The sequence below is a fragment of the Anoplopoma fimbria genome, chromosome 18, assembly GCF_027596085.1.
Source record: "Anoplopoma fimbria isolate UVic2021 breed Golden Eagle Sablefish chromosome 18, Afim_UVic_2022, whole genome shotgun sequence".
In the NCBI taxonomy this organism is placed as follows: Eukaryota; Metazoa; Chordata; class Actinopteri; order Perciformes; family Anoplopomatidae; genus Anoplopoma; species Anoplopoma fimbria.
In genome coordinates this window covers 14,826,512-14,843,349 of record NC_072466.1, presented here as the reverse complement: position 1 = coordinate 14,843,349, position 16,838 = coordinate 14,826,512, and the positions used below count along the sequence as shown (strand labels likewise).

General features: G+C 37.5%; 1 protein-coding gene across 1 annotated transcript; it reads right to left on the bottom strand.

The window, feature by feature from the left end:
* clu (clusterin) lies at positions 1–10,870 on the bottom strand. The gene is made up of 10 exons (XM_054618443.1): positions 10,782–10,870; positions 6,680–6,840; positions 6,142–6,290; positions 5,444–5,614; positions 4,756–4,926; positions 3,745–3,946; positions 3,196–3,336; positions 2,193–2,419; positions 1,329–1,504; positions 1–726 (listed from the first exon to the last, which is right to left on the bottom strand). The coding sequence occupies exons 2-10, from the start codon at positions 6,792–6,794 to the stop codon at positions 714–716; spliced, it is 1,365 nt and encodes a 454-aa protein (XP_054474418.1). The 5' UTR covers positions 6,795–6,840; positions 10,782–10,870; the 3' UTR covers positions 1–713.
* Between the last annotated feature and the right edge of the window lie 5,968 nt (positions 10,871–16,838).

Sequence of the window (16,838 nt, the reverse complement as noted above, 5' to 3'; positions counted from 1 at the left end):
GAGCAGGATTTATTAGATCTCTTTTCCTTCATAGACTGTACAGAGGGGGCTCAAAGCAATCCTGATCTTAATCAACTCCTATTCCCCAACTTAAAACTCTCCAATCAGTGAGTTTAACTCCAGCAAAACAACCACTTTAAACAATTCAGATAACAGTTCTTACAGAGAGATTAATAGAAGGGTAGATCGGGTCTTTAACGTCACTGTAACAGCTTTAATTCACTCGCTCTAAATGTCGTTTTTCCACAAATCTTTGCAACAAACCATTTTTGTTTAATTGAACTGTTGTGGAGGAAATATCCATTTAATCTTCATGCTTTAGAAAGGCTGAATGCAGAGAAAAAAACATTTCATAGTCAATTATGTTTTAAAGTTTAACAGAAAAACAAGCAGATATCATTTAAGCACTATGGCCCCTTTTTGCAAAGCCCAGCTCACATATGTTGAAGGTACGATAGACATGAGTAGGCTGGCTTTCTACATCTACTGAATATCTTCTCTTACAGCAGGACAAAGAGCTCTAATGCGACAATATGAATCACCGAGGTTAAACTGAGTTGTTTGCAAAAGCAGGACCTGAAGAGGATGAACAACAGAACCAGTGGAACCAGTCAGGTTTTATTTCTTCTCAGGTGTGTTTATCGTCGGGGCCTCTGGTAAGTTATGATGAGTCCAGAACATTTACTTGTCAGCAGACAGAGCAGGTTGGGACTTTATTTGACCACGCTGTAAAAACAAAGAGAAGGAGATCAGAAATCGGCCGTGATTCTTTTATATCCTAACGCCCTTAGAAAGTTGAAGTCAGAGAGGACTGCAGGATTTTGGGAAAGCAGACGACCAAAGAGGTCTAAATCAACAAGAACCTCATTTAACTTCAATATGTTGCTGTTGTTCAGGGTTAAAGTTTGATCTAGACTTTGGAAACAATACTTAAAAAACAAATAACACAAAGTCCAGTTACTGTCCAAGATAATCTGCAGAGGAAGACCACAAGATGGAGGAAAGTCCTGAAATGGGGGATTTTGAAAACTGAAAGTTCAGATCTAAAATCCAAATCAAAGTTCTGAAATAATTGACTGAAAGGTCGTTTGAGTAGGATTTGTAGGTTGTGTTACTAAAGAACTACAAACTCTGCTCTGTTACTTTGGCCCACCGCCATTACTGTTTTCTAGAAAACAAAGAATTTTAGCAGCTCTGAAGCTCAATTGTAGGTGAACTTAAGGACATGTGGCAGTTCGATATGGAGAAAAAACATTATCTAGTAACAAGAAAACATACAAATGCTTTGAGAAGTAGTTGGACTCTGGTTAGCTGTGCTCGAGACTCACACGCTGGTTTCCTTGTAGCGGTCTAGAGCCTCCTGGGCCACCACCTCAGAGAACTTGGGGTTGTTCCAGGGGATGTCGCCCGACACGCTAAAGTGTAAGGGTGGAAAGTCGAAGAGCCGCACAGACACGTCTGTTTCTCCGGGCTGATTATTCTCATCAGTGTTGGTGCTGTTAACCTGCAGTACAGGGGCGGTTTCAGTTTATCTGTTAGTGTCAGTGCACATCTTAACAGAATCAACATACGTGCATTTTTAACACTGATATACTGCAAACTGTTCACATGCTGATAAAGCGGCTTTTACTGCTCCAACTTTGTTCATTTGGTACTTTTTACTTCAGTTGCATTATTGCCATATTATTAAAGCTGTATTATTGCCTACAAAAAGTACTTTATTAATAGTATTAAATCCAATTTGCCAGGTGGTTGTCAAGCTAAAAGTATTTAAGTTTAAGGATTTATTGTCCACCAAAAGAAATTGTCGTGCATTAAATGTATTGCTGCAAAGAAAACAGGCATGTCACAAAATCACACACACTTTTAAACAATTAAATAACCAAATAATTCCTAAAAACATATTGAAAAACTGTTAAAAAAACAAGAATGTTGGTCCTAAGATCATCTGGAAGCTTTTCTATGTAGATATATAGATTTCATGTTCTCATATATTTTTGCTATTTCTCACTATGCTGACCAAAAGTTTTTGATCCATTTTCTCTACCAGCTTGTTAGGGATTTGTATTATTTTCTGATTTAGGAAAGCTCCATAAATGACAACATACAGTACATGAAGTAACAAAGATGTCTCATGTGGAAATACATGACATATCCATTTGGGCTACAAAAGGCCTCCCTGTTCTTCGTACCATCTGAACCTGGAAAAAGTTGTCCTTGGAACTGGTGTTGTTCGCCAGAGACGACACCCAGCCAAACTCTTTGTTGAGTTGATCCAGGATGGAGGAGATGTTGAACATCTGCTCCTTGAACCTCTTCAGGAGGCTGTTGTACTGCTGAGTGAAGCGCTCGGCCATGGCCAACGCCTCCTCCAGCTCCTCCTTCAGAGGGCCCTCGAAGGGTTTCTTCCCGGAGCAGTCTGTGAATGAAACATCATCATGGAGTTTGAGTAAAGTAAGAAAAATCCCTTTACTGACTACACTGGGATTGTATAAATTAGAAGAGGATACATTTGTTTCATAGCATGATTTTTATATTATTTGGCATTTTGATCCCAGATTATATCACGTCCGACCAAAGACTTTCACTGTGGTGTATTTAAAGTGATATTTTCATAACGTGATACCTTTGTTTATTGAAAACCATGGACTTAATAACCATCATAACATGTTTTTTTAGAAATGATATACTGTATTATTGATGTTTTTAGACAATTCATTTTAAACTGTCAAATGCTGCTTTCACAGAATATTTTGATGAAGAAATCTTCTAATTTATGGATGCAGGATTGTCTGGCCTAAAAAAAGCACACCTCCACTCATGACTGACGGAATTATTACACCCTCATCATAGTATATTCATAGTTCTTGATGAGGCTGAAGCACCCTCTATGAATCTCTTTGTCTTTCCTAAATGTCCCAATATCTCAAATGTTGACAGTATGATTTTTTGCAAGAGTACATAATTAATTCAGTCATTTGAAGCCCTTCCTGTTTCCAAAATTATAATAAATCCCAATTTTGTTGCTCTAATATTCTATTATTCTAAATAAACATATTTTTCACCAGTATCGCTTGCTATTTGTTTTGTTTTGCAGCCCACGTTATACATCTTGTATCCACGTTAATGTGTTGGACTAATATTGATCACATCATAGAAGAAGGAATAAAACACTTCATCAGAGTGTTACCTTACCAATATGCTGGATCTCTTTGCATTTCTGACACTCTTCACGGAACTTGAGGCAGCCGGCTGAGTTGCGGCGAATCTCTCTGCAGGTCATTCTGCCGTTGCCAAAAGGTTTGGTGACGACCACGTCCTCGTTCACGCTGCCGTCTGTGACCAGATACAAAGAGTTGTTTTTTTATTCACAACCTAGTGTTTATTTTAAGTTCACATTTATGGTTTGACTAACGAACTAACTGAAAAACCCTGCAGGGACAAAGGAGGAGCCCAGCCTGTGGCAGATGATGGTACTTCTGTTTTACCATTGACTAAACCAACAATGATGATGTCTGATCTTTATAGCATTGTTTGCAATGCTGATTAAGTCTTTTCTCATGAAATTTTCCAAATAATTTTGTCTCCTTCCTGTATAAGAAACAATTTGAATGTTTACCTAAAAATATATTTTAGACAGTTTTATCACAAACATTCAAAAGACAATTAAAACCACCTTCAAACCCTACGAAAGCTTTCTGAATATTAAGTAAACAGGGCATCTGATAATGTCAGAAAATGTACCTTCATTAGGAACTGTGTCTGAGTCCATGTCCGTCATGGAGCCCATGGAGTCGAAGAAGTTCCTGCCCATGCCCATCATGGGGGTGAACAAATTCTGGAAGCCGTGGAACGGATTGTGGAAAAGAGAGCGAATGCTTCTGCTCGGTCCCAGGAAATTGGGAAAATAGAACACTGGAGGGTTGTAGTGCACATGATCAGCCACCTGAGACACGCCAACAACAACACAGACGCAGCCTGTTAACTTCTTTGTTCTGCAGTTAGTGTGCTGTTGTATCCTTACAACTTTTGTTGATGCATGATTCATGATCCATAATCGGGATTAAGCAGAACGAGCTGTAAACAAAAAATTCCCTTTACTATAATCTACGAATGTTGTTTTTGAGAACTTGTTTGCAAGCAGTTGCTTATTAACACATCCAGCAGACACGGAGCAACATTATTAATCATCTCTAGTCGTGTTTCCAGCTGTTTTTAAGAAAAGCAGGAAAGAGATGAGAGCTGACATTATAGTGAAACAATGACCTAAAAAAGCCTTATAAAGCTAAAAAAGCCTTATAGAGCAGAGTGAATTGTGGATTCGGGTGAAAATTGTCTGTGGGTTTGTCCCTTGATCAAAATGTTCATTAGTGCTGATTTAAACTTGGGTATCAGAGATTTCAAAGCTTTATTATCAGATGTCTAATTCTGTTAAATCTTGTTGCTGCTGCCGTAGTTTATTATGTGCTGGTTTTCTCCATTTAAAGGGCCGGCGTGTAAGAGTGGCATCTAGTTGTGGCTAGTCAGGTTACCCTCTTTAGAGCCAGTGTTTGGTTTGTCCGTTCTCGGCTACTGTAGAAACATAGTGGACTCATTGAAGAGGACTTGCTCCGATTCTTAGTTTCAGGTAATTATACATTAATGAAAACATAGTAACCTGAACTTTATTCGATTTCTGCCAATAGATCACGCTAAATCCTAAATATGTATCCGTGTCCAGTGTTTACATCCATCGATCTAACAAGTAAACAGTACCTTCATGCTGTCTGAAAATATGCTGTCCACACCATCTGCCATCTCTGTGTATTTTTCTTCCAGGTTCCTGAACTCGTTGCTTTGACGTTGCCCTTCCTGCTCCAGGACGTCTATGTTCTCTCCGTTGATCCAGATGGAGAAGGGAGACGTTCTGTTGAGCACCCCCTCCAGCTGCAGGTAAAGGAGAACTTTTCACTTTGAATCAAAAATCTTAAATATCTTTTTTTTTACTTATCTGGAGAGTAAAGAAGCTAGAGACAGGGGATGGGAAAGATTGTTGCAGTAAGAGTAATGTTTTAATCTTTTGTGTTTCTGTTGCTGATACTAATCTTTTCTGTATTTCAATTTGTGCCAAGCAGTAATCTTAAATTTGACCTATTACATGTCCCTGACAGCATTTGCTATTGATTGACAAGAAAAAAACCCAGAATTTTTTATTTGAATTCAAAGATACTACTTATAAGAAACATGTTTGTACACACTTGTGCCAAAAGAAAAGTTGTATTACAGTCACTTTAGTTTAAGGGGTTCCTTTAAAGAACCAGCAGTATTGATTGATTCTCAAAGCAATATTTAATCAATTAAACTGCATTACACCCCTTATAAAGGGAGGAATCGCCAGCTAATATCTGGATTATGATCGAAGCCCTGTATGTATAATGAGCATGTGTATATGCGATGTTCTGACCTGGCGTCCCACCAGTCCAGATCCACTGCTGCATGTTCGGGAGTAGTACTTTACGCAGGTGTTCTTCAGACAGGGCTTACATTCCTCCCACAGGGCCCTCATGGTCTCGTTACAAACCTCTTGCTCCTGCTCCAGTTTGGCCTCCATCTCCTGAGCCGCAAGTATTGCTTCCTGATGTGATACAGGAACAATAAATTCAAGAGTTAAGCTTTTATTTTGGCGGGATCCTTAGAACTCATTGCCAGTTGTTATCGGTGCATTGTGTATCAGTTGAGTTTTGCTAGGTTAGAACAAAGTGATTGTAATATAATGAAATATATTTCGATTTTGTTCGTTTGAAGAATGTTTTTAATATAGTGAAAGAAACCTCTTACTACAGTTGTTAAACTTGATAACCTGTTAGTCTACCTTTTTTTTCTTGCTCTATGTCATCCAAAAAGTGTGTATTATTGTCAAAGCTGATCAGACAACAATAATCATCATCATCATCAAAAAACATTTGAGTTGGTGTGTGATTATGCGCATGCTCACTTCCATATATTTTTTATTTCAATTTTAAAAATAAATCAAAAATATGACATTTGGGTTCTTGTAATCGCTTCATAAGACACAACAACAAAATAAACCAGTGGATCATATCTTATTACCTACTGTTTCTATGTATGAAAAACAAAAAGTGTTATCAGGCATGTTTTTACCTCTTTCTGCTCCTTGGTTTTCTCCAGGTCGTCCAAAAACCTCTGGTGGTCCTCTGAAGATTTCTGCATCACGCTCTTCATCTCCTTCACTCCGTTAACAGCCTCTACAATCTGTGTATCCAGATACTTTTCTCCCTCGACAGAGATCTCTGTAAAAAGGAAACACGACATCTTCACTGCAGGTGTAGATTCACAGACTCCTTAATTTCTGCTCTCTTCGACCAAACTGATTGACATTGAATATTTTTCTTTAAAGCTTTTTTGTTTGTTTCACCCCCTGATACTGCCACATCCCCTTATTTCCATTTTCATATAAAAATCAATAATTTAAGAGCCCTTTAGGGTATTTTTCTTTTATTTCATAAAATCTTTAGTATTTTTCAAAAGTTTGCGTTGGTTTTAAAGACCAGTTTGCCGATTGTACAATTTATTTTCTTAATTAATTGTTCCTTCTCTTAAGATATGAAACCATTCATATACTGAAACTTTAGTTTTAGTTGTGCAGGCTTTAAGCTATTTGTTATTTATGTTTACTTACTGTTAAGATCATCTTTTGATGGAGGAAGGATACAGTTGACTGAGGCCAGAAGAAGAGCCATCACAGCCAGAGACTTGGACCCCTTCTTCTTCATCATCATCATCATCATTAACATCCTCTCTGACTCTCACGGGGCCAGCAGGCAATGATGAGAAGAAAACCTAGAGAAAAAAAAACCATGAGCATCCAGGTTCAGTTTAACCTCCTGGCTGTTGTGATGTTGTTGTAATGTCCATCCATATCCTCTAGAGGGAGACACAAGCCGTAAAGAAACCAGAGAGCTACGCAGTAGAAAATAACTGTCATTGCTCAGCAGTTTTCCAAATCTACTCAGCACAACATGAAAAAAACAGCACTGATCAATACTGATTAATAATTTATACTCATGCCTGCTGAGTGAATCATTTACCTTTCTCTTGTCTCATGCACTTTAACACGGTCATAATCACCAAACTGACCTCTGGTCAGTGTTTCTGTGACTTTGATCAACTGTTCATTATATAAAGCTAACAGTAGGCCCTTTCTATGTTTAGGTGTGCTTAGTCAGCTGCCCGTATATTCAACAATGACAGCTTCAACAGAGACTGAGTGTAGCTTCTTAGCTCTTAAAGTTCCAATTCAAACGCACACGTAAAAGACAGAGAGAGAGAGAGAGAGAGAGAGAGAGAGAGAGAGAGAGAGAGAGTCATCAGACAGATGAACTGGCATTCTCTCCTCTCTGTGCAGCTTTCCGCTGGCGGTATACATTTCGTTCCATCAGTCTACTCTCTATTGATTATTTCTGCAGCCGAACATAATCTCCCTTTTTTCCTCTAAATACACAGCAAAGCAATCTAAATGCACCAATCTAATGACATTACTTTAAAGTGCAAGAATAAGTTTGCCAGAAAATGTGAAAAGCAGATTAATTGAATAAAGTGAATAAATAATGATTAGCGTACATTGTGGACAACATTAACGGTAACAGCCTCAACTCGTCTGGTTTCAGGTTTTCCACAATATTTTGAAACCTGGCTGCAGGGCTGTGTTCCCATTCAGATACCAGAGCATTAGAGTGGTTCAACACTGATGTTAGCTGAGCTGTCAGCGTTCCAGTTTGTCCCAAAGGTGTTAAATGGTGTTGAGGGTCATTCAAGGTCTTCTCCTGAAACCATTTCTTTATGGATCTTGCTTTGTCCAAGGGGGCACAAAGTGACCATAACAGATTATTTAGCCACTTGGGACGCAGCAGAAACAAGCTCTAGATGCAACACTGTCACTGTATGAAGATTAAGTTATGGTGAACCATCCCCTGTTCCTGTGTAAACAAGCAAAGTACAGAATACACAGCATGTTGGTTTTGGTTTTAGTCAAATCTGGAAAGAAGCTGTCCATTCAACACAAAAAAGATTTGTAACTTTTACTTTCATTTCTTACTTGACCTCTTAACAAACATTTTCCCCACTATCTTTATCTTATCCACATTTTCTGTTGGTATCACATACAGTTTATTCAGTTTCCTCTTTTTCAAACCTTTCATTGACGCTCTAAGATGTTTACAGAGGTTTTTATGGCTGAACCCATGGACGGATTATGAGACGATGGGCCTCTGGGCACGGACATGCAAAAGAACCCACTACCTCTTCCACATAGGAGCAAGACTAAGCAACTTTACAATTGTTTAGCTTTTTTTTGTTAGAGTTATCTATATCTTCGTCACACATGTCTCCGTGGTTTGTGTCTCTTTATGGTCATTTTGTGTCTTTGTAATCGTTATGATTGATTGATTGTTCTTTTTGTTGATACTTTTGTCTGTGTTTGTTTTTCCCTTTTTATGTAATCATTTTGAATCTCGTTGCAGTCAGTTTGAGCCTCCTTATAGTTGTTTTGCATCACTTTGTAGTTGTTTTGAGTCTCTTTGAGATCTCTTTGTGCTTCTTTGCAGCTGTTTTGCATCTGTTTATGTAATTTTATGTTTCTTTAAGGTCCTTTTGAGTCTCCACCTGGTTGGCACATGTCTATTTGGGCAACATTTTGTAGCTGACGGCTAGAGGGGGCCCCTGACACTTTTGGGTATCCTAGGAAACTTCTGGATGCGTTAAAACTCCCTTTGTGGTTTAAAACAATATATTTTCTGACCTTTTGGCATTATAAGAACGATAAAGTAAATGTGCTGATGGTATAACCTCTCTGAATCTCTGCTTTTAATCTGCAGTGAAAAACAGAAAAAAGAGCTGAACGCCCACCTGGGAGCTGAAAAAACGTGTCCCACTTTCTCCTCTTCAGCTGTATGAGCTCATGTGTTCACGAGTTTAACACGTACAGTGCAGCAAACTGCAGCCGCTTACACAATGAGGTCATTATTCATGTAACAATAAGCCTCTCGCTTTAATTACAACATGCCAGTTACTGGAAGGTTTGTAAACAGGGGCAGACTGGGACCAGTGAGACCCTTTTTTTAATGAGAGAAAAAAACAGAATGAGTAAGACTTGAGGTGCAGAGAGAGGAAAGAATGAGCAATGTGAAAAAAAACAGAGAGAGTTGAACAGACATAGAAAGGTTTAAAGAGAGAGAGAGAGAGTTAACAAATAAAAAAGGGAAAAAAGGAGAGAAAGGAGAAATGGTTGAGATTGCAAATGTCTAGCTACATTGTTAACTGAGTAGCAGCTGCACATCCTGATTACACAACTGAAAAATGCAAACAGACCAACCTTGCAGATGTTGCCTCCAGGGCCTTCTAGAAAGTTCCCTTTCAGCGTCATGAAGTAAAACGCAGTAGAAAAATCAGACGCTTTGTTTGAGTCCATTCCTAAAACTAGTTTATCCTACAATGCATTACATTACATATATCACTTTATAATAATACTATATTCATATTAAATTGGTATTATTGTGTCTTTATATAACATGTAATATTCTGTTTCTTTTTCTATACAGCGTACATTTCATAGCATTGTAATATTACTGTATAGTTTGTATATATTGCACATACTGCACATATGTTATATATAACACAACTTTAATATGAATTGAACTGTTTTGTGAATAATTGCTTTAAATGGATCAGCAAGGATTTTGAGAATTCTATTCATCATTAATTTAATTCCTAACTTCTCTGTTTATTTACCTCTTATTGTGCTGCTGTGACATGATTAATTCAGTTAAGTTTTATGATATTTCATCTTTTTGAGCTGCCATGTGTTTAATATCTTTAGGAACATTTATACATCAGCTGCAGTTTGTTTTCACTATTGATTCATTTCCCTTCTGTGTCTGTCTCAAAGCTACACAAACCACTTCCCCGATGCCAGAAGATGGAACAATGAAATACTCATTTTGGGATCATTTGGGCTCAATTTGCTACAAATGGGACAACGTCACATGTGACCTAATTTTGGCCTCATTCGAGGTGTTTGGAGATTTTTGCACCCTAAGGATTCACCTGTCATGTGGTTACAGAGAAATTGGGGTCAGTTCTAATGTGCAACATTTTCCATTTTTAGAACTGTTATTTTTGCAAATAGCCTTTTTACTGTGTATACATTTGGAGGACTATAAGAATGCTATAACTTATATATTAAATTCTAGTATATATAGTACTTATATTTATTACTAAATGACAGCAATTTATTTAAATCCTCTATTCCTATACTCAACACTGTTATCAGTTCCGTATCAAATAGTTAGTTAATATTCTTATTTTAGAGTTAGTATTGCTGCTGGCTGGTCCTAGCCTGAAGTGGATTAAAGTAAACCAACCATATGATGCCATCTACCCTAATCCAGTTGTTTTGATCCAAAAATGGAGGTCACACCCATGAGTAAGCAATACAGAACAACAGCTGTCACCTTTTCAGCCATGAAGTCTGCACAAAAAACAACAACAACTGAATAGACCAGATTTAAAATAAAATAAAAATAAATAATAAAAAAACATTATACATTCGCATCAAAGTTAGAAATGTAGACATTACATAAACTGAACCTGGAAAATGCTTTGCACACTATTCAATTCTCATTTATCACAACACTATTATCACAGCTCTAATAAGACAGAGGCCGTTTTCCTCTGAGCATCACCGAGCTGCTGACTCTCAAAAAAAGAAAAGCCCTCTGACTCACCTCTGCTAGTTTCCTGAGACTCCAGGCCGTCTGAAGCTGCTGCAGTGTCTCTGCTCCTCGCTTTTATACCGGCGGATAACGGGAGCGGTGCAGGGACGTGACTCATGCAGCCCGCCGATGCCAACGTCAAGCTACAGCAAAACAAAGCCAATTTCCTGTATAACCCTTTAAAAATAAATCGCTATCCTGCACTGAAGATGTTACTTATGAAGGTTAAAAGTAGGTTATGTAGTTAGTCTAAGTAATGTATCAGGAAAGTGTATTGTCTATTAAGGTAAAAGCGTGATCTTCCATTTAATTTGTACTTTGTTGAAGTATGTGGAGCTCGGTTTTAACTTTAATTTGTCTGTAAGTAAATACTTGTTTGAATCTGCAGATTTATGTTTAAATTGTGTTAAATGCCATCACAGTAAACCAGAGCCCTAAATTACAGCAATAATCTACACCTAAAAAAATAAAAAAAAGTCAAATTTAAATTACTGAAATAATAGCAGCAAATCCTCACATTTGACAAGCTGTAACGACAAGGTGTTGGCCATTTTTGCATGAATAATTGGTGATTATTATGAAACATAGTTGCATATTATACAAAGAACTTGTAATGGATTTTTAATAACACAAATATTAATTTCCAACACCACCCTAAATGATAAAACACAGCACGTCCTTTCAGTTCTTTCTACAAGTGATACGACTCCACATGGTGTTGTTTGGAAAGTAGCTGCAGGGACTGCAAAAACATTGACAGTATGTTACTGACTTGTTGATCATTTGATCACGTTTGCTATATACCTCAGCCAGGCTGCTGGCAACAGCAAAACCTGTGGTTTAGTGTCCCTGAGTAATTTAGAAAGTGTTACAATTCTGAGTTAATGGATAAAATAATTAAATTTCCTCCTGCATTTATTTTGAAATCCGAATGCGTTTTCCTGTAGTTATGGTGTTTAACTCCACCTGACTTGATGGTCGTGTGCAGGAAGACTTTTCCACAAGTTTTGTAATGTATTGGAAGCAAATCTCAGAGAGACAAACAGTTGATTCATCCTGACCGTGACTCAACATTTAAAAGCTTAACCTTCACGTGTCTTTGTCTGCGTCGTACCAAACCAGATTATATGTGCAGTTTAGTCTTATAAACCAAACGTTTTAGCCAAATTCATAATACAGATAATAACATAATTCCTACAATGGCAGAATGCATTAAACAAAACCTTAACGTTTGTATTTAATATTATTTAAGTTTAGTTGTGAATATTCATTAACTACATCTTAAAAATAAAAGTGAAATTGAAAAAGCACATATCAGCCCAATGCCTTAATGCATTATGTGGGCTGAATACATCTAGTACAGCATCATTTTAAGGTTTTATGTATATATATATATATGAAAATCAATATTCTAATTTCAATTATTTAATAAATTCATCTTTTTTGTGTCTACTATTTCAGATATATTTTTGACTTGTCTATATGTCATACTTTTACTACATGTATCATTAGATGCAGCCTTGCTAACAGTTTTGTTTCAGGACTTTTCAGCCTTCCTTTTCCCAAGGTTTTAAGAGGCTCCAGACCTAGAACAGACATATCATACACGTTTAAGCACATGTGTAACTCATTTCATTGACGAAGGCTCTACTTAGTGTCCCTGTTACTTATGTCAACAAACAATGCGTCAGGTCCCTGAAACTGTCATTAATTACACCTGTGCTTTTAATGCTTATACAAGTCATAATTTCTGCAGTCAAAAACAGCAAAGGTGAAGGGTGTGGGAGTAAGTTATAAAATATTGAAGGAATCATGATTTATTTTTTATTAATTTTATTTAAAAAAACAAAGACCCAAAAAAGCTAGACTCTAGTGTATTTTTAATGACAGTGTTCTGACTGAAAATCAGCCTGTGCCAACATGGGCTGTAACTTTCCGTAAGTGTGAGGAAGGAGGCTTCTGGGAATGTTAAACAGCAAAAAGAGGAGCACAAAGAGGCAAACCATGCATGCATAGTAATCATTTAATCCTTATAGACAACAAGTGTGGACTGTGTCATCTAAGGGGATGAATGTTCCAGTAATTTCCCCCCCAAACACACAGACAAACAATCCTACACTTATACACTCATACAAAGATTCCTTAGTTCTGTGTCAGCAGCAGTCGTCTCTGTGCAGAGTTTTGCAGATGTTTGCACTGCATCCATATCAAAACTTGTGATATTTGTCACATTTTGACAAAGGTTCTGGTATCTCTGTCTTTAACTAAACTAAAAATTACAAAAAGATATAACCTTAGATTGTTATACCACACACTTAATATTCATTTACATGCACTCCTCATACAGCATGTACAGCATCCCAAATATGCTCTCCAAGATAAAAGTGGAACTGATCATCCAGGTATTATATTTTAAGTAACGTTAATGATTATATCCTCACAAAAAATCTATTAGAGGAAACAAGTATGAGAAGTTCTAAGGTTCAAATTGTTTTATATTCTGAGTCTGTTGCAGTGTGTTTTATGAGGGATCAAGTTGTCTTGTCCCTCAGTGCAAAAGCTGAATGTGACACTAGATGGCAGGAGCTCCCTTCTTACAATTCTTCCTCCTAGAGATCCCCTCACTGTATACAATCAGTATTTCAATTGTTTACTATGTTTTGGATATTTATTTTCCTTCCCATGACTTATGAAGATGATATTAAAAGAATTAGGTCCAAATATGAATATAATAATACAAATATTTATTTTACTGCTGTCTGATTTCTGGCTGTCAACATAATTTAGGTGTTCATTCAATAAACAGAGAGTGACTTTGAGCCTGTTAACAGCATCCCACTGGGTCCATAAAAAATGAAATATTTAATTAAGTGACCAGAACATCTTTGTTAAGATAATGAGGATAGAGAGAACACTGGACTTCAGAGACTAGATATGAGTCAGACACTGCGAAAAAATGTCCTCTATGCTCTGTCCAACATGGCCCCCTCGTGTGAAATTCCAGCTTGCAATGACACAGCATCCCTCATTTACCAGTGGCGTGGCTGTTGTCATCTAAAAAAGTTTCTATTCATTCGAAACATGGCATGGAAATGGCAGTACTTAAATCAATGAGAAATGACACAAGCAGGATAACCATTTTAAAATAGTGTCAGTCATTTGTTTTTCTTTTTTTCTACCTCTCTATTTCTGGAGACTTGTTTTCTTCATGACGTACTCGAGATGGAGCTTGATCAAACCAAGATGGATGTTGGTGCAAAAGAGCAATTTTCTGTCAGAAAGCAGAGCGGGATCCTGGAGGATCTTGCAGTGTTTATCCTTTACGATGATTTAAAGCCAAAATGAACTCCCTCGCACACTCACAGTGTTTTTAAAAGATGCTTCTCATCCCACACTGTTCGTGCAAAACAATAATAACGACAATTTTAGATGATGACTGTGCAAGAGCATCATCCAAATAAACAACAAAAAAAAAAAGATAGTTTTAGGATGGATGTGGAACAAAGCCGCCTCTGTGTCTTCCCTATTTAAATTTATTATGTTGGGATTGTCACTTTGTTCTGGTGTTAGTAGAGACATTGACTAGTATAACTTGATAGGTTCACTGCACTTCTTAATCACTTAGCATGTTGGTGAAAGTGAAGAGGTTGCCTGTGTGCCTGCTTGGCCCGTAATGTGTTTCTGAGTGACTGTTTTTGGTACGAAAGTGTAAAGAATGAAATGGCTAAGTGCAAAGAGGATCTCTATTGCTGTTTTTACTCTTTAATGCAGCAGAATCAGAGACATTGTCTTTTTTATTCAACACATTCCTCTTCCTTATCAAAACCTGATAACGACATTACCCACAATGCAACTTGTCTGTGAAAGTTTGTTCTCACAAATTTTGGTGTGTCATGCCAGTAGAGGATTATGTAGCCTTGAGCTGCTATTTCCAAGCAGAGATGAGGAGCGGTCTACAGAGGTCTGGTTAGCTCACTACTTTATAACTGCACAACTCCAGATTTTTTTTGTTTACTTTCAAACTTGTTGTCTTCAGACCCGACCGACATTTATAGCTGGAGTGCGGGTCTTTTACATATAAATGAACATCCTTTAAATTTAAGCCCTAACAAAACGGGTTCACACTATGCTGATTTCTGGATTTCACTGTATACTGGAGTTGTAGCAACCATGGAGACTTTCCCATTTCTAGTTATGTCATTATTTGAACGTGCAGAGTTGAAGTGAGCGCTCCTTTGCTGATGCTAAAAAGTCTTTTTTCCTTAGGAAGATTTCTAACTGAGTGAAATTACCAGGAAGTATCTAAGTGGCTACCATGATAAGAGCTGTTTGAATTCTGTAAAATGCTAAGGAAAGGTGCTTCAATGCTTCCCTTCTTAGCTCCTTAGCATAGGATACACTGGACCTTCCTTGGCCAAAGGAAAAAAGATAATGTCGACCCAAAATTCCTTGCAGCAGCAACATTTAAAATGACGCGACATTCGGTGGTCCATGAAAACAAACCATATGACTATGTTTGACAAATTTAACAATTATTTTTATACAGTCATCTACTAATGGGATTCATGTTGATAAACATGAGTGGACAGTGACAACCATTTTGATTTATTGTCTTCATATTTAGTTGTTTCAAACATGTAACAAATAAGAATATATAATAATAATAATTATAAGAATAACAAATAGAATGAACAGTAAATATAGCAAACAACATAAACAACAAATGAACAAGTATTACATATCCACAAAGAAGTAGTGCTAAATACACACATATACCTCTTCTTCATAACTCAATCAGTTAACTTAATATTTATCATATAAACCATTGTGACAGGTAGCCTAAATTCCTTTTTTAATTTCAATCCCAACTTTGGAAATCACTGGGCGAAGTGTAAGATGTGCTTTTTGCAGTCCATCTAAGACGTCATTTCACCACGCCAGAACCACTTTGGTAATGTCAGCGGTTGAATCATAAATATGAACATAGTGAAAGTGGAGTCGGATTCACTGAGCACCGCTGTTGTCTTTTCTTAAATGCTTATGATTTCTCCTTCACATCTCTCCTTGACCTCATGACGTTTTCCATCCAGGTCAAGGAAAAGTATTGCAAGCTTACCTGCCGGCATTCGTCATGAGCATGCGTCAATAGTGGTTGTGTAATTACTCTCACTGCCAGAGGGGGGAGACAAAAGTTCCACACTGGGGGTTTAATTTGTCAAACTTCACACAGCTCCCTTTAGAGCTACAAAAGGTGCTAAAGCCCCACTTCCTTCTTGAGTCCAGGTCTTGAAATCTCTACAAATCTATAGTTCTGGCTCAAGCACTACTGCTGAAGTGAGGGAAAGTTAACCAACCATGGACTACTTTTGTTTCCATAGATACCAGTCATTTATGTAAGTTAGATTGTAGATCCAGTGTGACTAAACTAATTATCTGTTATGTGACCCTCTGCAAACTTGTGTTTTGGTGAACTTTGTCCGTGTTTGTGTGTGTGTGGGCATCATGTGCCAAACTGCTCTAGTGTTTAATCGGTCAACTAGTGAATTGAAACCATGAAGCTCTGCAGCCAATCCTCAGCCAATGGCATGGATTTAAACAATTCAACACACTCATGCAGAGAGCTCTAAATGAGCCGCTCTACTGGCTTCTAACACAAAACACAATTATCACCGGGCTTAATTTTTCCCAGCGGTGGTGCTGAACGACCCGTGGCTGACAAGACACAGATGAACTTCAAACATTTGGACGATTCTGGTATCAATTTAGGGGAAATCGTGCCTGAGTATGAGTGTGTTGGAATGTGCATGAACCGAATGATTAAGAAACTTCAAGTTCTGATCAAAGGCCATAGGCTTTGTGATAAAGTCCAGCTGAATAATGTTGTTCATTAAATGACCTCATGGGATCTTCATTTTTACAAACCGTAGTAGCCAAAGCCAAAATAACTTGTGAAGGAGAAGATGGGAAAGAGAAGGATGTGGCTTCAAAGTCATTCAGGGATGTAGAAGTAATCATCAAGAGGGCATTATTAACTGAGATTACTGTTGAGTTGTATTGCAGAAAAATTTG

What these genes read in the sequence shown, in the direction of transcription:
- clu (XM_054618443.1), bottom strand. Translation starts at nt 6,794, where the DNA reads ATGTTAATGATGATGATGATGATGAAGAAGAAGGGGTCCAAGTCTCTG. An exon ending in AAACCAAGGAGCAGAAAGAG is followed by an intron (nt 5,615 to 6,141) that starts GTAAAAACATGC and finishes GTATCACATCAG; the next exon opens with GAAGCAATACTTGCGGCTCA. An exon ending in ACTTTTTCCAGGTTCAGATG is followed by an intron (nt 1,505 to 2,192) that starts GTACGAAGAACA and finishes CCTGTACTGCAG; the next exon opens with GTTAACAGCACCAACACTGA.